The sequence below is a fragment of the Nyctereutes procyonoides genome, unplaced genomic scaffold (assembly GCF_905146905.1).
Source record: "Nyctereutes procyonoides isolate TBG_1078 unplaced genomic scaffold, NYPRO_anot_genome, whole genome shotgun sequence".
Classification (NCBI taxonomy): domain Eukaryota; kingdom Metazoa; phylum Chordata; class Mammalia; order Carnivora; family Canidae; genus Nyctereutes; species Nyctereutes procyonoides.
Genome location: NW_026575160.1, coordinates 15,868,901 through 15,892,919, shown reverse-complemented (window position 1 = coordinate 15,892,919; position 24,019 = coordinate 15,868,901). Strand labels below are relative to the sequence as shown.

Here is a 24,019-nt window from a genome sequence, read left to right as displayed (position 1 = left end):
TTCCAGGGCTGCCAGGTACCCTGCCCCCCACCCTCAGCCTTCCATTCTTTCCTTCGCTATATTGTGCTCAGGTCCTGTTTCTCCATGCTCCATCTCCATCCTGATTGTTCTGTTTCTCTCCCTCTTTCTGACTTATCAGCACACTGTCCATTAGAAAAGATCTGATACATTAAACATACTCCCAACATGCTTGTGTATGAACAGAGGACAGAGCCTAATTTATAGAAAGATAGCTGCAATGGAGGCATTTCCAGCACTGATGTACAAGCAGCAGTGAGAGAGGAGAACTGTCTTGCAGGCCTATACCATTATCCTTTTAGCCCTGGCTTGAATTTGGTAGCCAGAAAGGACCTTCAAGAATCTTATCGTTCACCTGTTCTATTTGTAGCCCTTCTTTGAGAATATTGGAAGTGGACTGTATGGCAGGCATGGTGCTAAGCCCTGTTTCATGTATGTCGTCGCTGCCTTCTGAAGTTTGCACTGTTATTATCATCCCCATTCTACAGCTGAGATGACTGAGGCTTAAAGAGGTTAGGTCGACCTTACCAAGGTCACTCAGCCAGGATTGGGACTAAAGCAGCCAGATTCCAGGGCCTAACGACTACAGACAAGAAACTAAGGATTGGAACCCTGCTTATGTAGGTGCTATCTGCAGCCTGGGTGCTCTGTCCGTGAAACTTCCATCTCCGAGATCTGCAGTCTCCCAGAGAGCAGGTGCCCTGTCTATAGAAGGGCGTCAACACCTCTTCCATATTTTATGCAGAATCTCTAAGCTTTATCAACCTTATTCAAACAGGAAAGAAGTTCCCTGTCTTTTTGGATATTTCTGTCTTTTGGGCAAAGACTGAGTTTTAATCATAAAGACTAAGCTTTGATCATATAAAGTTTTATGGAGTAAATGGAAGTTTCAAGTGATATAAAAGCTTGAAGTCCACGGAATGCAGTTATGTTTCATAGCTTGGAACTTGCTGAATTTTATTAGATGACATTCAAGCTGCTTTAGCTCTTGAGCTCATGACAAATGTCTACTTTCAGTTACGTTCATCTGACCTGCCAGTATTTCTTTTTAGAATTGAAAATGAATTTGTGACTTAGAACTAGAAGCTTGTCCCTTTTGACCGCCTTCCCCCAATTCGCCTTCCTCCTAACCCTCTGCTTCTGGTAACCACAAATCTGACCTCTTTTTGTTTGTTTCTGTGTGTGTGGGTTTTTTTTAGATTCCACATGTAAGTAAGATCATACACTGTTTGTCCTTCTCTGTCTGACTTATTTCACTTAGCATAGTGCCTCTGAGGTCCACCCATGTCACAAATGGTAGGATTTCCTCAGTTTTTATGACTGGATAATATTCCATTGCATGTATATCACAACGTCTTTATGTATTCATCCATCGATGAACACAAGGTTATTTCCATGTCTTGGCTGTTGTAAATAATACTGCCATAAAAATGGGGACTGGGGAGCAGCTATCCTTTCAAGTTAGTGCTTTCATTTCTTTTGGATATATTTCCAGAAGTAAAATAGCTGGAATAAGTGTTGGTTCTATTTTTAATTTTTTGAGGCTCCTCCATACTGTTTTCCATACTGGCTGTACTGGATTTTTTTTAAAAGAAGCATCTTTTCAATACAAAATAATATAATATAATATATTTGGAAGGCAGCATGTACCTTTGGATAAATATGTGACTAATAGATATAGATCAAAATGTCTTTCTTACATGTCTCTTCCTAGAGATTCTGCATTTCTTTTAAGCTCTTTTTCAAGAAAAATAGATGTTTAGATAAAGTCATACTCTTGTTAGAAGCTTTTTTTTTTTAATTGCAGGAGTGTGGACTAGAAATTAGATGACACATGGTCTAAAAATGTCTAGGAAGTTGTAGAGATTACCACAATACTGAAGTTCCAGCTTTCTCCATTCATTAATTTTTGGAACTGGCCATTTTAAAGACAACGCCTCTTCTCTTGGAGAAAATAATGGTGCTGAGTGAAGTAAGAGTCTATCCTGAGGCTAGATGAAGTCAAGGTCGCTCTAACTCAGTCCTGTTCTCCTGACTGCAGTGTCACCTATTATTCCATTGCACTTAGGCTTTTCACCAGTTATTTTGTTTTTTTCAGTGTGTGCATGAAACTTTTTTCAAAGCATATCCCCTTATTCTCTTGGGGAGCGCTAGAGGACACCACACTGATATGACTCTTTCCAGAAGGGCGCTCACTTCGTTTCCTTCTGGGAACATGAAGGAGTTCCTACCAGCCCCTAAGTGAATTCTTCAAAGAAACATTCCTTCCAGCTGGAGTGGCTGGGGGTGGGGGGCAGAGCAGAGCAAAGGACGAAGTCCTCACTGTACCCTTGTACAGTGAGGTTGACATGTCACCTCTTCCATTTCCAGGCAAAACTTGGGAACGAGGGCCTGTGGACAGTGACACTCTGTGTCTGGGTTCAGGTGTGTCTCATTTCAGAGGCCATTGCTCATTATTATCGATAGAGATTCTGCATGTTTTACCAATAAATGTATACCTAGAAGTGAGGCAGAGAATGAATATAGCTGCATCCCTTTTTTAAAACTAAACTTTAGTGAGAAATGTAGACAAGAAATGTAGAGTAGTTTAAACAATAGTAACAGCTAACATATGTGACATTTCTGCAAGAAAACGTTGTTTCCATTAGAGTATTATTCTCTGACACGATTTTTTTTCTTCTAGGGGAGCTGATTGAAACTTGATTTTAGATATGAAAAGGCTTTTCCTCCTTTAAAAGTAACCGGGTGGCAGGGGTACAGTAAGTCTGCTGTGAGTGTTGCAGAAACATGTAAGAGGGGAGGGCTTCAGACAGAATACACAATTACGAGTTTCTTTAAGTCCGAGTTCATTGTGGTTTTACACATCTGGATAATTAACCAAGCATTACATTCTCTCTAGACTATTTTTACAAGTGCAATCTGCTCCTAACGTGATTTCCATTAGACTGTTCCAAACATCATTTAAGAACTTAGAGAGATCGCAGACGGAGATTCAGAACCCACTGTTCAGCTGTGATGGGGAGACCTCTTCCTCTCGTGGGAGAAATAAAAGATTGCAAGCTGAATTCTGAGATCCGTGTGATGTAAGAGAAAAACTGGAGGTTTATTGCTTCTTCAAGCCCCAGCAAATACAAGCATACACAAACACACCCTAATATCTCTGGTCCTTCTTGTCAGAGGTGAGCTCAAAGTGTGGTCACTGTGAGGAGAACGAGCCATACAACAGTGCTGGAAATTGGAGCTGGAAGCTGCTCTAAGTACTAGAAAGGAATGATAAGGGCAGACGAAAATCTTGATGTGTCGATTGCTAACCTAATTTGGACTACTGTATTAGATGAGTATGTTTGTCTGGTTGAGTTCCTCATTGGAGGGTCACTGCTGAATTTTACAATACTACATGTTCAAATAGTTTCTGGCCCCGCTTTTCCTCTTTTATAATCGCTTTGATGCTGTTCCGAGCTTTTTGGAGATTAGGGTCTGATCCGATGGTAGAAGGTTAGTGTTAATTCACAGACTTCAGGGGCTGCATTGGCCAGCTGCTGCCCACATTGGTGAACACCAGCAAGACATCAGAGAGACCACAGGGCTGATAATTGCCGTGGTTGTTGCTCTCGTCGTTGTTACAGACGGAACTCAGAACAAAAGAAGCAAGAGTTCATAAAATTACAGGATTACAATCATAGGTCCTAAGGGGCCATATAGTTCATTTCTGATCCATCATACTACCACATCTCAAACTGCACCCCTCACCCCTGGCAAATAGAAGTTTCTGTTCTATTTAAAATATATCCAGAGAAGAGAAAGCTGGGCAAGTAAGACATTTGATTTATGGTCTGGTTGTCTTTTAAACTGCTTGTGGTGGTCAGAGAATCATTAAATTGAGAAATAAATGATTCAGGAAGAATAAACTGGTCTGATCTTGCAAAAAAAAAAAGTCTCAACAAGGATAGCGAAAATAATTGAAATTTCATTATAATGTTTCAATGTCTGTTTTCCATAAAATAATCCTATAATTGTCTACTGTGTGACAGCCTGAGCCACTCAACCAATGGAATGATTAATGAAAACAGCAGTGAAGGATTTGTCACACTGACACAGGGCAAGGAAGTGTGTGATAGTCATTAGAAAGCAAAAATGAGATAAGCATCATCGTTAGGTTAGCAGATGTGGACTGAACATTGAGGAATCTGTTTTGGACATGGTTATAGAACTACCCATTTCACCACCTTCTTTTCTTTAAATGGTCAGCTTGGCAAGCATGTAGTGGATGAACCCAAGGCTGAGCCCCAGTTGAAAGACCACAGACATAGTCTCCAGGACCTTTAATTAAAGTCTGATTTAATATGAGAAATGGAAGATGTGGAGGCAGCCAACCCTCAGTGGAATTCTAGCCAGGGACATGATTGGAATGCAGAGACCCTTGTTTTCATCATTTCAAGAATGGAAAGATAAGGTTAACTTTAAATGGGTTCAAATTAAAGTGAGAGAGCGAGCCTGTTCATAGTCGATGATCAGAAATTGAGTGGGTGTTTCTTTTTAATTTCCTGCCTGGATATATCCCAGATATGCATGATGGCTGCAAGGGGGAGGATGCCATAAAAATGTGGCTGTGTTAGCCTGAATTTGTCATCACCATCAATAGAGCAATTTAAAGTCCATGTCCCTCTGTCTCAGAAAGAGTCAAAGAGATGTTTTATTGTCTGATCTTATTATAACAAGACAACTTCAGTGATAACATCCAATAGAGGAAAATGTTTAGCAGTGATGTCAGATGAGTCATTCATTTATCAGATATGTTTTTATGTTCCTACTATGTGCTGGGCAAGGTACACAGTGTGAGAATAATAATGCATAAAACTTTGGCCTACCACATAGAGGTCAAGTTTTCATAATATTTTTTTCAAAAGACATGATTAACTTTACAAGCACAAGTTCTGTGCTTTATTCACTTTTGTGTCTTCTCAAATATCTATCACAATGCCTTTGACAGAAGAGTTGTCTAATAAACCATCACTGGATGAAGACTATATAATACATCTTTACCAGTAAAATGATTATTCAAGGAAATTTGTTTTTTTTTGTTCATCTTACAGAAATTATATTTGATAAATGTTCACTTATTATTCCTAATAAGAGAATATAGCACTGTTATGCAACAAATCAAATTTCAAGCGTGTAAACACATCTTTATATTATCCCAAGGAAGCTAAAATGTGCTCACGGTTATGAATGGATACATTGTTTTCAGTCAGTACTTTGCCTAAATAATTGCTGTTGCACAAGAGAGCTGCATCAGTGAGATTTTGTATAAATTATGCAAATTACATTATTTTATCATACCTTGGCAGAAGAGTAGGTTTGGTAGTGGGTCAGAGTAGGTTTGATTGTGACTCTACCCTTAACTTCTCTGAACCTCCAGGCCTTCATAGAAATATGAGCGTAGTGACGTCTCCAGCATATGATTAGGGTGTGGAATAAATGAAAGCTCTTGGGGGCTCCCAGCCCTTGAACTACAGACCCCTTGCAGACAGAACCTTGGAAATATTACAGAGGGTCTGCAGACTCATATATACCCACTCAATGCTTTTAGTCTATTTTGAACGTATATGCATTAGTATTTTTTCATATGCATGTAGATTAATTCAAGACTCATTCATTCAGCAACTGTTTATTGAGCACTAACAAATAAACAGCATCAGGCACAGGGGATATACTAACCTCCAAAACAGACATACCCTCGTGTTCGTGGATCTTCTATTCTAGTGTGGGTGGGAGAATAACAATACACAAGATAAATAGTAAGAGTTTATAGAAAAGTGATAAGGATTTTATGGAAAAAGAGAGAAAAGAAAAAGTAAAAAAGAGAGAGAGAGAGAGAGTTAAAATTTTAGATGAGATGGCCAGGGAAAGCATCCCTAGAAGGCCTCATTGAAGGTGTAAGGGAGTTAACTATATGGACATCAGGGGAAGAGCATTCCCAGTGGTGGGAAAAGCTAATGCAAAGACCCTGGTGGAAGGACCAGTACAGATCACGATCATGACTGTGGTCTAAGAGGGGCTGGAGAGAAATGAGTAAGAGGGTTGCAAGGGATAGTGTTAATGAAGTGACCAGATCATGCCAATCCTTATGCCTCCAAAAAAACACTTTGCTTTTACTTTGAGGGAGGTGTGTGTGTGTGTGTGGGGGGGGTCATTAAAGAGTGTGAGCATAGGAGTGACAAGATCAGATTTATGTTTTAGTAGACCCCTCTCTTGAAAACAGACTGGATTAGGGGAAGGATAAAAGCAGGGAGGTGCTGGTTAGGCTACTACAATAATCCAAGCAAGAAGAGTTGATGGAACAACCCGGAGCAAGGTGATGAAGTGGGGGTCTATGAAGACACTGGAGCCTGGGCTTATTTTGACAGAATAGGTTGAGTTGACAAGGTTCACTGATGGACTTTTGTGGAGCGTGAGAGAAAGAGAGATAAGAAACGGCACTGAGGCACCTGGGTAGCTCATTTGGTTAAGCATCGACTCTTGATCTCAGCCCAGGTCTTGATCTCAGGGTCGTGAGTTCAAGCCCTGTGATGCACTCTGCACTGGGCATGGAACCTACTTAAAAAAAGAAAAAGAAAAGGAAAAGAAATGGTGCCATGATTTTTGGCATAAGCAGTTAGAGTTAACATTAATAGGTTGTAGGGAAAGCTTGCGGATTCAAGCTTCATTTTTTAAAAAATATTTTATTCATTTATTCATGAGAGGCACAGAAAGAGAGAGGCAGAGACACAGGCAGAGGGAGAAGCAGGCTCCATGCAGGGAGCCCGATGTGGGGACTCGATCCCAGGACCCCAGGATCACACCCTGAGCCGAAGACAGGCACTCAACCGCTGAGCCACCCAGGCATCCCTCAAACTTCATTTTGAACATATGAAGTTTAATATTAGACATGCAAGTGGAGATGTCAAAAGGCAGCTTTTTCATGTAAAAAATACAAAATTATTTTTAAAATATTCCTGAAAAAAAAATAAAAAAATAAAATATTCCTGAAGAGTAGCTTTCTTTTCCACGTAATCTAGAGGCAGAATTATAATGCTTGTGTCCACACAGTATTTTGAAATTGAAAAAAGAAACTTGTTCTTGAAAAGGTTGGAAATAAAGATAATAGTCCAGTGACAATTTTAGTTGCCAATGCATATGACTGTCCTTTCCCTCTAATACATGTAAGTTTCAAACTGCATCATCATACAGATTTTGAAGTCTTAATTTTGGTCTTGAGATCTTTTTTTTTTTCCTTTTTTTTTTTTAACAGTTTTAAATGGAGCTTCAGGTAAGAAGAGCCCTGTGGGTGGCAGAACTTTGTTTACTGGCCCACATTATTTTATTTTTGGAAGGAAATCAGACTGTCCACCTATTCCATGGCCACTTGTCATTTTCTCATGCATCTCCCCAGTGACTTGCCTGTCACTGACATGATCTGGAAGGCCAGCAGAAGTGAGAGGCAGAGCTCTGTGCCATTGTGGAATTTACAGTGTAGGGTAACCTGGGTCTCATGTGGAAATATGGCTATTTTACTGTCATTTTAATTAGCTTAAGCACATCATTCTTACAACACCAAATTGTGATGGTTCATTTTAAGACCCCTCTCAGTCTTACGCAGGGAAATACGTGCCAGCCCTTGCACATTACATCCACGTTCTCAACCCCAACCCCATGATGAGCATGAAGATCAACCTGAAAGGAATTGCTCTTGGAGATGCGTATTCAGATCCTGAATCGGTAGGTGTCTCATTTTTCCTTTCCGTTCTGTTTTTAAGGAGATTAAATCCCCTTGAATCCAATGGAGGCTCCTCTGACTTGAGACACCTAACTCGATAGAGGGAAATGGTGTTGCCCAGTTGACTTTCTGATGATTTAAATCTTCTAATTTTTATCAAGTGTTTTAAGGTGTCAACTCATTAGGTCAGCCTAGGTTGGATATGAGCGTGAACGTGGAGCACATGTATGTGTGTGTATGTGTGTGTGTGATGTTTGTATTTTTTGCATATGTGTGTTGTGTGTGTATGTTTGTGGTATGTGTGTGCATTGTGTGTGACATGTGTGTTGTGTATGTTTAGATGTGTTGTGAATGTGTTTGTGTGTTCTGGGGGATGTGCCTGGGTGTATAATTGTCTTGCTTGGCTAATTCCAACACAAGATTGACAAATGACAAAGGGTTGTTTGACCAAGAAAGTGGACTTCCCTAGCTTCTCTCTTTCTTTCCCTGTGTTTTTTATGTTTCTCTTTTCTCCTCAGATCATAGAGGGCTATGCAACATTCCTGTACCAAATTGGCTTGTTGGATGAGAAGCAGAGAAAGTACTTCCAGAAGCAGTGTGATAACTGTGTGAAATACATCAAGGAGGAGAAGTGGCTTAAAGCCTTTGAAGTGAGTTCTGGGGCCTGCATTGCCCTGGAGCAATGAGAACCATCTGAGCTTGGTCCTAGAAGGACCGTGGTACTCGGGCATTTTGTTGTTGTTAGAGAAGGAATATCTGGTATGCTGTCCGAGAGCAGGGGGCAGATGAGTGGGGTCAAAGTGAAGAAAAGAACTGTCTGGGTCTCTTTGAATTTAGTTTGGCTCTATTTTAAACCTGTGATCACCTTGGAGTGTTTATCTAACTGTGTCTTTCATTAACTGTTTTGATTTCTTTAAATGCTGTGTAGGCCCTAAAGGCATACCCTATCACAAGGAAATCAGAAGAAAGGCGACCCAGAAAGTGGATGCATATGCTTCAGCATATGCTTTAAACCCTTCAGAAGGGTGATATCCACACAGGACTTTGCAGTTGGAGAAGTGGCCACAGTGTGTAACGAATGTCACATGTTCTGTGTGTCAGGAACAAAGATTATAAAGTATAGTAATTTGAAACTTTTACAAAGAGCCTTTGGTATTTGTAAATATCATCACAATGCTTCCCTAAAATCGAATTTGAGAATCAAATAATATGGTTCTGTTCCCCACCCTTTTTGTGGGGGGGGGGCAAATTATTTAAAATCTGAGACTATACTAAATACGAACATACAGGAGTGCAAGTTTTTTGTTTTGTTTTGCCAATGCAGACAATGATCATGTATCAACGATCCTAATTTTTAGGAGTTTTTTGGCCACCTTTACTATAGAGCCATCGTGTTTCACATATTAGTAAATGAGGCAAGGATTACATTTTGAGGACTTTGGTCTTTTTGTTCTTGGGAGCATATCTTGTACCAGTTTACCTAATGGCATTACTGTTATTAAGGTTGAGGCCTGATATTAATAGTCTTCTAAGCACTGCAGGTCAGCCAGTTTAAATCAAGACAGGAGATATACAAACTTACAGAGAAGGGGGCAACAAGGTTATGCTCCATTTTACAAGCAGGGTGCATGGTACTACCTGAAATCCCCAAAGCAGTGAGTGCCTTTACCATGAAATCTTACAGCAGCAAGATGTGCAGCTGAAGCCGTCCAGGAAGCCCCCACCCATACCTCAAGATGCCATTGGCCTCCTCTTTCTCTGTGTCAGGACACCTGGTGTGGCTGCAGAGTGCAGATTCAGAGTTTCTGTGCAAACTGTTGAAAAATTAACCAAACTGTTGAAAAATTCAGGTTATTTTGTGTATTCAGAGGTAATGAGAAGATGGCCCATTAAGTTAAAGCTCTCCCAAACTAAATTCATCAGAAAACAAAGCAAAAGGGCCCCCCCCCCCAAAACAAAACAAAACAAAACAAAAACAGAAGACAAAAACAACAAACCTATGACAGTACACAATGTCTCTAAGACCACTGGTCCAATATCTTGAGTGATGAGATAACATGAAAACCTTTGTATTCTTTTAAGAGAAATAGATAAAATGATACTTAGGAAAGGAAGCAAGTAGTGGTCAGATGTGTTTCAGCGTATGCTTTAGAAAACTCCAAGAAATCCAGAAGCCCAAGAGAATACAAATGTCCAAATCACAAGCCTAATTAATAAGGGCTGTTTGATGCTCTGATCCCTTGAAATGATTTAATCAAAAAGCAGTAGCTCTGAGCTAGAGGGAATTTTATAGACCATCTTCCGCTCCTACACACACACACACACACACACACACACATCCACACTCCACTGATGAGGAGGCGGAAGCCTGGGGTTGCTGAATTCAGTTGCCAGAAGCCACTTAATAGACTGTGGCAGGCCTAGGACTAGAATCATTCTCCCCAGATTCCCACTCTAGTGTTTCCCCTGCGGTAACTTTCAGGCAGTCTATAAAAATCCTGGGACATTTAGGCATTCTGCAAGATGCACAGCAGCCCATCTCTGGCCCTTTATTGTCCCCCTTACCATGACAAGGTTCTGGATCACAGAGTTCTTTCTGTAAAACAAGTTTTGACCAGAAACTGGATTTCACAGGTCTTGACCACCCACCTTAACTTGTTTGATAACACATTTTTTTTTTTTACTCTTTCTGAAACCAGATCTGTCCTTAAGGGTGGAATCTATATTTCCATTGGTTCTGAAGATAATTTCTAAAGATAAATTCCCCAATGCTGCATACATTCAGGACTACTGCCCACCTACAGTGTCCCCTCTGGGTGGACAAGTTAGAAAAGAAAGAGATACCTCCTCTGGGCTGACATGGTCCTGTGGCTTCAGGGTTTGGCAAGTAGATACCACCATTGTGTGAGAATAAAAGCTGGCTGTTTCTCCATGCGCAGCCCAAGTCTTTTATCCAGTTTGGCAAGCAGACATTTGGCTGTTCTCTGCCCCTCCTCACCCCTCAGCCAGGCATCGCCATATAGTGCACAATCTGCACAGCCAGAGGCAGTGGTCCTGAGTGTCCGTAGCGCTGCTGGAGCATACTTATCACTCCCTCCCCTTTCCACAATGACCATCCTTTTCATGCTTGGTCCCTAGCCCTGTGGCAATAGTAACTTGGATAAATTAAGTTGCTTCATGTTCAGTAAAGAAAACTAATCTAATAAAATAATGGAATTTTGTATTAAACCAAAAAGCATGGCCAGAAAGCATTGAAGAGTAGGAGAGATGGTAGTCTGCCCCTTGGGGAGCCAGCGTGTGTGCAGGGTGGAGCATGTCGGCTGCAGAGGCATGGCCTCGGCTTGAATCTCTCCTCTGACCTGATTAGGGAGGCGTCCTTGGTAAGTGACTTAACCTCTGTGTGCCTTAGTTTCCTCACCTGTAAAACTAGGATACTATTGTCCTGAATTCCTGTAAGTTGGTGTTTGAAAATGTACCGGATTCATGTTTTACAAGAGCCCCTTACAAACTCAATATCCTCATCCAAAAATGTCCCAATGTTCTCGATCTCTTTTATAAGTATTCCCTTCATCTTCTTGCTCTGCCCCAAGCCTGCCTCTCCCCTGCTTCTGTCACTCCCCCTCTCAAGCAGGAGCTATGTTGTCTTACCTACTTTCTACCACTTGGTTCATGGGTAGAGTGGGTGTCTTCCTTGCTCCTCATTGCTGCCCTCAGATTATGTCCTGTCCCTCCAGAAGCACTGAGCTTTGACTCTCACATCCTCAAGTGATCCTACCCACCACTTCTTGTTGTAGTTGCCTATCACTCTCTAGCTTTCTCCATCTCATCCTCTGAGAATGCCTTACTGTCATTCTCTCTCAAGGACATCACTCTTGTCATCATGTCTAGTGATTACAGTGTCTGTGTGAATGATCCTTTTAATACCTGGCCCCTCAGTTCCTTAGTTTCCTCTCTTTCGATAATCTTATTCTTCTCTTTACCTTAGCTGCTCAGTCCCACTACAAATAATAAAATAAAATAAAATAAAATAAAATAAAATAAAATAAAATAAAATATAAAATAAAAATCTGACAGTCACTCCACGACCCTCAGATCCTCATTGTGCCAGGTCACTGCTCTGAATATACCAATTCTAATAACAGCCCTGCAAACCCATTGTCTTGCAGTCCACCAATCCTACTACCATGTCATGATCCTTACTTAGCCCCTTCGGGTCTTAGTTTCTTATTATCCAACTGAAACTCAAGGTCATCCCAGCTCCTTTGGCAAAACCACCATCCTGGCTAAAAGCACCTGTCTACCACCCCAGGTCTGCCTCTCCTGCTTCACATGACAGTGAGCATACAACCATGCTCACTGCTCTCACCACCACTGATGACAAGTTTTTGAAGTCAGAAGTCCCAAGAGAACTTCCACCAGCTCCAAGCACCTTCATATATGTCTACAGCCTCTGCCCTCTCTCCTTCTACTATGGTGAACGGTCAATGATCCACGTCATGGCATTCCTTCCCTACAAGGCTCACTCCCACAGTCAGGGTCTTTGGGCTCCCTGTTTCCTCTGCCTAGATCTTTCCCTAGATGTCTGCATGGTTCACTTTCTTCCTTCCAGCAGGTTGGCTCAAATGCCACCTTCTCAGTGAGACCTGTGTTTCCTCGTCTCTGCAGTGTCCCTTGCACTCACGCACACACACACACACATGCCCACATGCCCCATGACACCTCCTATGTCCTCTTTAGTTTTCTCCTTAATGCCTATCATTCTTATCATACTGAATGTTTTTCCTATGAATACTTGCTTATTGGCCCCCTCCAGGATATAAACTTCACAAGGGAGGACTTGAGCTGCCTTGTTCACACTGCTGTGTCCCCAGTGCCTGGAACAGTGTCCAGCACACAGAAGATATGCAATAAATGGTCACTGAATGAAATAATGGAAGAATGAGAAAATTATTGAATTAATGCAATGACAAGTGCCTGTGTGTTTTTACCTACCCTAATGTCTTCCTTCTTTCTTTCTTCTCTCTGTCCTGACCTAGATACTGGATAGACTACTAGACGGTGACTTCACAAACAACCCTTCTTACTTCCAGAATGTCACAGGATGTCCTAGTTACTATAACATATTACAGTGCATGGTAATGACAACATTTTTAAAACTATGATAGTGTTTGCTTAACTGTTTTGGCAAAATCAAATTTCTTCCAATTTGAGAAACACTGTAGTTGACTTTATACTAGATAAACATGTCCTAACTGTATGGCTTTATTTGGTCTACTAATCTATAGGATTTTCCCCCCACCAATGTTGTATATGCTATAACCTGACCATCAAGAATGTATGATATTCCAGATAACTCAAAACAACCTCTGATTAACACAATTTCCCCCCAGTAGAGCTTGTTATACAAAAGTTCTTTTGTCAAGGATAGAGGCCAGGATTACAGATCTGGGAATTAGGTTCCAGAATGCCAAGCCTGTAGTGAGTTTCTTGAAAATGTTCACATTATTTGTTCTGTACTTAAGACAGCTTGGATAAGCAAAATTGCCAAAGTCTTTATGAAAATATTTGCTTTGCCTTACTTTTAACTTAAGATGGTTTGTTCAACTTCAAGCCCTTTGGAATATTTCTCAAAGTATTCAAGTAGTTTTCTTCCATTAAAAAAAGACCAAAGTTGATGTCCTTTGTGCAGAAATAATCAAATAAAACAAAAGGTGCCAAAGTGGGTATTTGAATTTGTATAATCTTTATCTAGTGCATATGACAATACATTTTGGGTTTTTTTAAGATTTATTTGTTTGTTTATTTATTTGAGAGAGAGAGAGAGCACACACAGAGGGAGCAGCAGACACCACCAAACTCCCCCTCCGCCGCCCCCACTAAGCAGGAAGCCCTATGTGGGGCTCGATCCCAGGACCCTGGGACCATGACATGAACCAAAGGCAGATGCTTAACCTTCTGAGCCACCCAGGCACCCCAGTGCATCTTGTTTTTAAAATTTCCTTATTTATGAACTATTTTATAGATAAAATATAAAGCTAATTTCAATAGAATTTGCCAACCCTGTGGTTTTGGATTTAGATTCTCCTAAGAAAAAAACATATTGTAGGCAAAAGAGAAACAGAATTTGTAATCACAGTTCTTTTTCCTTGAAAGTAATATATTCAAAAAATTAGCAAAAATTGAGGATGCACAAGATTGTTGATCTCAAACTCTCTTTTATCCTTTTGTAATTTCTTAAAAACAGCATTTACACCCTTTCTTCTTTTAGTATGATGAATATCACAGGTTTATCAATATCACAGATTTTTATGCAGTATTTTTTTTTTAAAATAAGACTTATGGACAATTTTTTTTTGTCTAATGTCCTTCATAAAGTCATCTGTTTTTACACCTGGTGTATTTCCCCTCTTCAATTATGGTTAGCTGGTTATTTTGTATGTGTGGTTTTAATAAACAGCAGAACATGGGAAAGAAAGCCTCAGCTTTTAATCCACCATGCCACCACCTGGCTCCTGGCTCTTCTGGTCCATTTGACCTTCATTCCATAGAGCCTTTGACAAGGAGCAAATTGCTTTTGATAATCTCACCTCTTGCATTTTTCCTGTCTTTGCCTCAGATGGGGTTGTTGATTGGAGTCACAGATTGTAAAAGGTTAGTTTGCAAGAAAGGAAAATGGAGCATTTGCAAATGGGGTATCATCCAGTTTTGCTGTTAGTAGAATTTCAATTCCCTCAGAACCCTCAAATCCAAAATTTCAGGATGGAGACCAGTTAAGAGTCAGGTCTCATCTTATTCATCATTGTTTATGTTATGAGAAATTTGAAGCTTTCTCAGCATGCTGTTCCTGCCACCTGGTCATGTTCCCTGATATTGTTTTGATGTCCCCTTCTGCCAGGAAGCTGAAGACCAAAATTACTATGGGACTTTTTTGTCCCTCCCACAAGTGAGGCAAGCCATCCATGTGGGAAACCAGACCTTTAGTGATGGATCTGAAGTTGAAAAATACATGCGAGAAGATACAGTTAAGACCGTTAAGCCCTGGTTAGCTGAAGTCATGAACAATTACAAGGTAAGAGAGTTACTTCAGTTACTATTTCAGGAACTTTGCAGATAACCCAGAGAAGAGGTGACTTTCTTTTATTTGTGATTCAACTTCTGCCATTTTGTTTTTACTTTTAGGATATTTTACAAATACAAATAACACCACCCTGTACTGTTTGATTTCTTTGGATTAAGTTTTCTTTTTTCCTTCTAATTAAATAACTATCCCTTGATAGTTTTTTCAAATGAAATTCTCTTTGGCACATGCCACTTCTCATCATTTCTTGAGAAAAGAGGTACAGCAGATCCAAGATGACTGGCCTTGTGGAAGCCAATTTTGCCTTATTGCTTGCTTTATAATATTAATCCCAATGAAGTCAGGGTTAAATGAAATCAACTGGTTGTTCCAAAAAGTGCATTTTGCCTCATAATTATATTCATTCCCATTGCTCAATCACAGTTTTTTTTTTTTTTCAGTATCTGTTTTAAGCCCAAAATGGTGTTAGGCTATCAGCTTGAAACAATGAATGAGAGAGGGTCCCTGTTTTGAGGAGTATAAATTCAAGCACTTTGTTACCTGAGATGTTCTTCTGTCTGATTTTCTGCTGGGTACCGAAGGAAAGTGAAACCGTGATGCCCTGAAAAGGCAGGCAAAGGGGTCATGGACTCCTAGAATTCGCACCATGAGAGGAAGACACCAAGAACAAGTGAGATAGGAAAAAAGCATCCTGTGATTTTCTTTCCTGCTACTGCTATTCTCACCTCCTCCTTTGATCTTCCTAAATTCTCATCATCTGTCCTAGGCCTGGTCTGCAGAGTCAGTGTGCTGATGATAGAGGGGACCACTCCTGAGGTGATCCATTTCCTCTCTATTTCCTGGCAGAGGCAAGAGTAATGTTTGAGATGAACAAAAAACAGGGCGACCAGTAGCCAACATACTTTGGTAGGAATTAGAAAAAAGGCTAGCCTCCGTTCAGGATACTTCAGTTCCATCCATCAAAAAATTCTACTAACATTTTGCTTTAATTCAAATGAAACTCTTCACTACCATTTTTCTGCCAAGAGGAATATACATGCCTACAAGGTCTGTGTTAGAAATCTTTTCCCTTAGGATTTTTCAGTGTGCAGCCTTCAGTACTGTACGGGGAGTCTGTTGCCAAATGTACCCTTACTAGATTGTGTTCTGAAATATGCCAGACCTAGAAGGCCCATGTTTTGGTATTGCCTCTAGTAAATAGTTTGAGTCCCTTGATATACAGTCCTTATTGAAAAAAAATCTACGGTCAGCGGCATGCCATCTACAGACCCATTATAAATTTGCAGAACTTGATGAAATACTTTCGAAGAAAGAAAGTGTCTGGCTAGATGAGGTCAGAATTTCAACCATCCTTGTGTTTGGTTCTGTTGGGGTCCTTAGTGCTTGCCTACTTGGAGCCTTCTCTGCACACCTTTTTAAAGCACTTCACTGGTTGTCCTCTTCTCCGAGTTCTCAGACCCTGTTGTCTCTATCACTGTGGCCACACTTAGAACCTTGGACTGTCATTGCAGTCTGTCCATTCCAGCACCAGCCTGGTGCAGATGTCAATAGCAAATGAATGAATGAATGAATGAAAAATCCATTCTATATAAATTAGTGTTACATCAAAAATAAGTCTAATATATTTGTCCATAACTTATTAGGTGTCATCTACCCCCCCCCCAAAAAAAAAGAAGAAGAAGAGCTGAGCACTTGTGTTCTCAAAACATAATAATGGGCTATAATATAACATTAAAGAATGCAAAGTCTTTTTTTTTGAGTGGAGAGCAGATAAGGAAGTTCTATGTATATCTTGTGTGCCCCTAGAAGAACATTTTCTCACTGTCTAAATTTAACTACAATATGATTCTTTTTTCAGCCAAGTGAGGATAGGAAGGAACATGTAGCTCACCTGATTATATAAACTATCCTGATACTGGCTAATCGCCATAGAATATCCCCTTGATTAATAAAGATCATATTGATTAAAAATGACCCAGGATTTTTTTTAAATCTTTTTTTTTTAATTTTTTTATTTTATGATAGTCACAGAGAGAGAGAGAGAGGCAGAGACACAGGCAGAGTGAGAAGCAGGCTCCATGCACCGGGAGCCCGATATGGGATTCGATCCCGGATCTCCAGGATCGCGCCCTGGGCCAAAGGCAGGCGCCAAACCGCTGCGCCACCCAGGGATCCCTGACCCAGGATTTCGATATGTAAACATCTCTGTCCCAGTTTCCAATGTATCTTAAACCTACCAAAATGAATTCCAATGAAATCAGAATATTCTTTAAACTTTAAGCTCTGAATCAGTTGTCAGAAAGAAAGAGAATAGATCAGTGGTATAGATAAACCATGTTTCCATATAGAAAGAGAACAAAATGTGCAGTCAGTCCAAGCACAGAGTAAAACGTGGTTGCTGCTACAACAGACTATGGATTCATTGCTACAGCTGCCATTGCCTCCAGGGCAATGATTATCTTTGGCTTCTCTGTTAATGGTGGTGAACCTCAAAGTATATGCAATAGAATCAGAATGACCTAGGTTGTCTTAAAACATTAGTGCCCTCAAAATTATATTTATGCAAGTCTCGGTGCTAATTTGTCATAGAAAATGGTGTACATGTTTCTATTCATAGGAACATGGGAGTCTTTTTCTAGTACTAAGTTCATTTTAGGCAATGTGGAGTATCTCTGATGGGCTGAAGAAGAACTTCATGAGTTTCTGGGAACTCAAAGAACTCCTGTGGTACTTCACTTTTTGTGTGGGCTACGTAAAAATATAATCGTCTCCTCATGAGGACATACATCCCCTTTCATTAATTTCAGATGTGTGGGTGGTAAATTGAAATATATTAGCAGTTTCCAAAATAAGTAGAAGAAATAATCTGTTGGACTATTGAAATTCTCATGGCTAAATCAGATCACAATACTAGCAGGATTTTTAGAGTTAGCTGGGTCATAGAGCATGGCGGTTATGAGCATGAGTTCTCAAATATTTTGAGCTTGAATTCTGGTTCATTGTTCAGTGGCTCTGTTCCTTTAGAGGAAGATACTTAAAGTCTCTGTTCTTCAGCTTTCTTATCTGTAAAACAGAAATAATAATAGTACTTACAGGTGAGTTCTTATGAGATTTAAATAGATTACATATGTAAAAACACTTAGAACAGTGACTGGTGATTAGAAAGTGCTTGAATATATAAGCTATTACCAATGGTGTTCAACAAACTTTAGCAAGAGTCTTAAGCACATGCTATATTCAAAGTTATATAAGAAACCCTGAAAAACAGAAAAAATAAAGACTTAACAGACTTTTGGTTTCCAGTTCATCATGTAAGGAGCTTAGAAGTTACCTCTCGATCTGAAGAACAAGTTAAAAGTTAAACAAACTGAAAAGTCAACAACTCTTCCTAGATCTGTGAGAAGAGTGAGGTCAGAGGCCAAACTACTTCTCTATAAATTGGAAAGAGGCAAATACAGAGAACCACAACTTATCTGAGCAGAGACTTCCATAGGAACCAATGCCAGGGTAACAAAAACCAAACTGTAAGTTTTTACAATAAGAAAATGAACAAACCAATTAAAAAATGGTCAAAGAACTTAACACACCCAAGTCTTAAGATCTTAACCTCACTCAAGATATACATATGGCATGTAAGCATATGCAGAGATGTTCAGCATCATCTGTCATCAGAGAATTGCAAATTTAAACAATGAGATGCCACTACTCACCTATTAGAATGGCCAAAATCCAAAACACTGACAACATGTGCTAGGAAGGATATAGAGGAACAAGAACTCTCATTCATTGCTGTTAGGAATACAAAATAGTATAGCTACTTTGGAAGACAGTTTGGAAGTTTGTTGTTTGCTTGTTTGTTTTTTTACATATAAAACTAAACAAATTTTACCATATAACCTAGTAATCATACTCCTTGGCATTTACCCAAATGAATTGAAAATTCATGTCTACACAAAATTCTTCACACGGGTGTTTATAGCAGCTTTATTCATAATTGCCAAAACTTGGAAGCAACAAGATGTTCTTTAGTAGATGAGTGAATAAACTGTGGTATAGACAATGGACAATATATTCAGTGCTAAAAAGAATGAGCTCTCTTATAGGACTTGAAATCTGGAATTGGGATGCCACCAGTTTTGGTTTTCTTTTTCAACATTTCCCTGGCTATTTGGGGTCTTTTCTGGTTCCATACTAATTTTAGGATTATTTGTTCCAACTCTGTGAAATAAGATGATGATATTTTGATAGGAATTACACTGAATGTATAGATTGCTTTAGGTAGCATATACAGTTTAATGGTATTTGTTCTTCCAATCCGTAAGCATGGAACATTTTTCCATTTCTTTGTGTCTTCCTCAATTGCTTTCATGAATGTTCTATAATTTTCTGAGTACAGATCTTTTGCCTCTTTGGTTACGTTTATTTCTAGGTATCTTATGGTTTTGGTTGATCATCAAGACAGTATGGTACTTGCACAAAAACGGATACACAGATCAATAGAATAGAATAGAATAGAATAGAATAGAATAGAATAGAATAGAATAGAGAACCCAGAAATGGACTCTCAACTCTATGGTCAACTAATCCTCAACAAAGCAGGCAGCAACTTCTTGCTAGACATGTCTCCAAAGGCAAGGGAAACAAAAGCAAAACTGGCCTATTGAGATTTCATTGGATAAAAAGCTTTTGCACAGCAAAGGAAATAGTCCACAAAACCCAAAGACATCTGACAGAATGGGAGAATATATTTGCAAATGACATGTCAGATAGAGGGAGAATACCCAAAATCTATAAAGAACTTATCAAACTCAATACCCAGAGAACAAACAATCCAATCAAGAAATGGGCAGAAGACATGAACAGACATTTCTCCAAAGAAGACATACAAATGGCCAACAGATGCATGAAAAGATGTTCAACATCACTCAGCATCAGGGAAATACAAACCAAAACCACAATGAGCTACCACTTCACACCAGTCAGAAAGGCTAAAATGAACAAGTCAGGCAACAACAGGTATTAGCAAGGATGCAGAGAAAGGGAACCCTCTTACACTGTTGGTGGGAATGCAAGCTGATACAGCCATTCTGGAAAACAGTATGGAGATTACTGAAGAAACTAAGAATAGAGCTACACTATGACCCAGCAATTGCACCCTGAGTATCTACCCAAAGATACAGATGTAGTGATCTGAAGGGGCACCTGCACTTCAATGTTTATAGCAACAATGCCAACAATAGCCAAACTATGGAAAAAGCCCAGATGTCCATTGACAGATGAATGATAAAGAAGATATGATATACGTATACAATGGAATACTACTGAGCCATCAAAAAATGAAATCTTGCCATTTGCAACGACGTGCATGGAACTAGAGGATATTATGCTAAGTGAAATCAGTCAGTCAGAGAAAGACAGTTATCATATGATCTCACTCATATGTGGAATTTAAGAAACCAAACAGTGGATCACAGGGGAAGAGGGGAAAAAATAAGACAAGATGAACTCAGAGAGGGAGATAAACCATAAGAGACTCTCAATCCTAGGAAACAAACTGAGGGCCTCTAGAGGGGAGGTGTGGGGGGGCCAGAGTAACTGGGTGATGAACATTAAGGAGGGCACATGATGTAATGAGTACTGGCTATTATTTAGGACTTATGAATCACTGACCTCTACCTCTGAAACCAATAATACATTATATGTTAATTGAATTTAAATAAAATTTTAAAAATAAAATTAAACTATATGTTATATGTGAAAAAAAAATTTTTTAAAGATTTTGTTTATTTATTCATGAGAGACATAGAGAGTGAGAGGCAAGGACATAGGCAGAGAGAGAAGCAGGCTCTATGCAGGGACTCAGTCCTGGGACTCCAGCATCATGCCCTGGGCCAAAGGCAGATGCTTAACCACTCAGCCACCCAGGTGTCCCATGAAACAAATTTAATTTTAAATTAAAAATTACTTTTTACTGAGTTTTAGAAAAAATAAAAATAAATAAAAATTTAAAAATGAGTTACCCAGCTGTGAAAAGATATGGGAAACTTAAAAGAAGTCAATATGAAACAGCAACACACTGTATGTTTCCCACTATATGAGATTCTGGAAAAGAGCCAAACTATGGAGACAGTAAAAGATTCACCTGGTGCCAGGGGTTAGGGAGGAGGGTGAGGTGAATAGGCAGGGCATAGAAGATCTTTAGAGCAGCGAAACTGTTCTGTATGATATTACAGTGGTGGATACATGTCATTGTACATTTGTCAAAATCTATGGAATGTACACCAGCACGAGTCAACTCTCATGTAAACTAGAGATTTTGAGTGATAGAGGTATATTAGTGTAGGTTCCTATATTGTAACAAATGTACCACTGTGTTGGGGGATGGTGATAGTGGGAGAGCTTGTGCATATATGAGGACAGGAGATATAATGGAGCTGTATTGCTTTTTGCTCAACTTTGCTGTGTGACTAAACTGTTCTAAAAACTAACCTCTTGAATTAAAAAATGAAAAAGACTTGATAGTCTGCTTAGTGAATATATATACCAGTATATATATATTCCAGTCTGCTTATCAATATATATACCAGTATATTGATAAAAGACTCCATTTCTACTTCCAGCACAATGATAGAGTAGACACTGAAAGACCTCTTCATTGAAACACAACTAAATTCACATTAGATGCAATAAATCCGGTTGCCATGCTTTTAACAAAAGAAGATCACAAAGTGACAGAAAGAAACCAGAAAGAAAGAAAGACAAAAGATAGGAAATTGAATTCTGTAGAGCAGGAGAAGTAACACAGAGTGGCCCTGAAGGTCAATGTCCTCAGCATTGTAGTTAGTGACTGAACCATAGGCCCAAGTAAGGTGAAGCTGCTAACCTGAGAGCCGGGCACCAAGCCTGGGATACATGGAGGGGCTAATTGGTCCCAGGTTGGTAACCAACTAAAGCAAGTACACAACACCTAGAGGTGTTTTGGGTTTTCAGATTTTTATTAGCTAAGTTCAACGCAAATGTAAGCTCATAATCAAAAATCACCCACTATGCAAACTGGCTACCATTGCTGAGGATAAGCAGAAAGAACTACAAAAGATATCGATATCCAAGGGGCTGCAGATAAAGGAAATATGAGGCATAGAATATAAATAACTATGTGTGAAATATTAAATGCTCATAGATAATGAGCTTGAAAAGCAGTTAACAAAGAACCATAAAATATGGCTAGGCCAATTTGAAGGAGAACTAATAATAATTGTTAAAAATGAAAAGTACAGTTGTTATATTTAAAATCCAGCACTTGGAGGGTGCCTAGGTGGCTCAGTCAGTTGGGCATCTGCCTTTTTCTCGGGCCACAGTCCTGGGGTTGTGGGATCAAGCCCCACACTGGGCTCCCTCAGCAGGAGTCTACTTCTCCCTCACCCTCTGCCCCTCCCCCTGCTTGTGCTCACTCACTCTCTCAAATAAATAAATAAATAAAATCTTAAAATATATCTTTATCTATATCTATCATCTATCTATCTATCTATCTATCTATCTATCTATCTATCTATCTATCAAAACCCAGTGCTTGGAATAAAGAATAGAGTAGATATTGCTGCCAATAAAATCTGTGGATTAGAAGAAAGTAACCAAAATGGAACATAGTAAGACAAAGAAGATTTGAACAATATAATTATCCAGCTTGATTTAATGAATGTATATAAATCTGTAAACATAGCAATTAGGAGGTCTTAATTATTTTAAAGAATTTGCATTATACAGCCCATATTCTCTGACCACATACCATGAATTTAGAAATCATTAATAACTATATATAAAAATATCCAAAAAATACAAATAAAAATGTAAATCCATATAAATTGTGTATCAAAAAGTTATGTTCAAAAAAGGATGAAAGCTACATATATAGTAATGTTAAAAGAGAAAAAAATTGTTTTTGTCTAAATAGATCCAAAAAGGTGAATTTAATAAAATTAAAAAACATTTACAATAACATTTTTTAGCAAACTAGGAATAGTATCCCTAGTATTTTCTTATGGCTGTTGTAATACCATTACCACAGACTTGATGGCATAAACTACAGAAATTTATTTTCTTACAGTTCTGGAGGATGGAAATCTAAAGTCACTTTCACAGGGCTCAGATCAAGGTTTTAGTAGGGCTCTACTTCCTCTGGAGGCTCTATGAGATAATTCATTCCTTGCCACTTTTCGCTTTTGGTGACTGTTTACATTCCTTGGCTTGTGGCCACATCATTCTAATCTCTGCCTCTGTGGTCACATTGACTTCTTTTGGTTTATTGTCAGATATCCTCTGCCTCCCTCTTATAAGGATACATGAGACTACATTTAGGGACATACTGGATAATCCAGGATAATCTCCACATCTCAGATGCTTGACTTAATCACATCTGCAGTCTGCTTCCTCCTTCCTTTGTATCTATCTTTGTTCATTCATTCATTTTAAATTTTCTATACAAAGTAACATTCACAGGCTCCAGGGATTAGGACTGAATGGGTATCTTTGGGGAGGGGGTATTATTCAGCCTAGCACAATATGAGACTTTCTTGACTTGATAAAAATTACCAAAAGCTTACAATAAGCATTATTCTGTTTCATAACATACATGTTGCTCTAAAATCAGGGTTTTGTGATATAAACAAATATAAAAATGAATGGGGGAAACTCCAATTACCAAATGTATAAGGAGTAATGGAATCATTATTTGACAAATAGTACGGTAATAGTTGTTTCAGACAAGAATCACCGATGGAGGCTAAATATAGTAAATGAAACTATGATGAGAGATAGCATCAAAATAGTCTCAAAGTATTCACCTTCAAAATATTTATGATGAAAGAAAAATTAGTAATTTATAGTAGGGAAACCTGGCATATAGAAATCAAATGATCTAAATTAATATTATATTTGTCCCATTAATGGGACAAATCAACGTTATATGTCTCTGATGTATTATGCTGAGAAGACACAATAACATTAATGTGATATTCTTCCAAAAAATATCTAACAGGACTTTGATCATGAGGAAACATCAGACAAACTCAAATTAAGGAACATTTCACAAAATAGTTGGTAGTACTTGTTAAAATGTCATGAAAGACCAAAGAAGAAGAGGAAAGAAAAGGTGGAGAAGAAGGAAGAAG

At 39.0% G+C, this 24,019-nt stretch overlaps 1 protein-coding gene across 1 annotated transcript in view; it reads left to right on the top strand.

Moving 5' to 3' along the window:
• Positions 1-24,019, top strand: part of CPVL (carboxypeptidase vitellogenic like) — a 108,564-nt gene that overhangs the window by 37,379 nt on the left and 47,166 nt on the right. The window contains exons 7-10 of the mRNA XM_055314777.1: positions 7,648-7,776; positions 8,293-8,424; positions 12,811-12,909; positions 14,670-14,843. Of these exons, the coding sequence (XP_055170752.1) occupies positions 7,648-7,776; positions 8,293-8,424; positions 12,811-12,909; positions 14,670-14,843 (534 nt within the window). The remainder of the gene's footprint in view (positions 1-7,647; positions 7,777-8,292; positions 8,425-12,810; positions 12,910-14,669; positions 14,844-24,019) is intronic.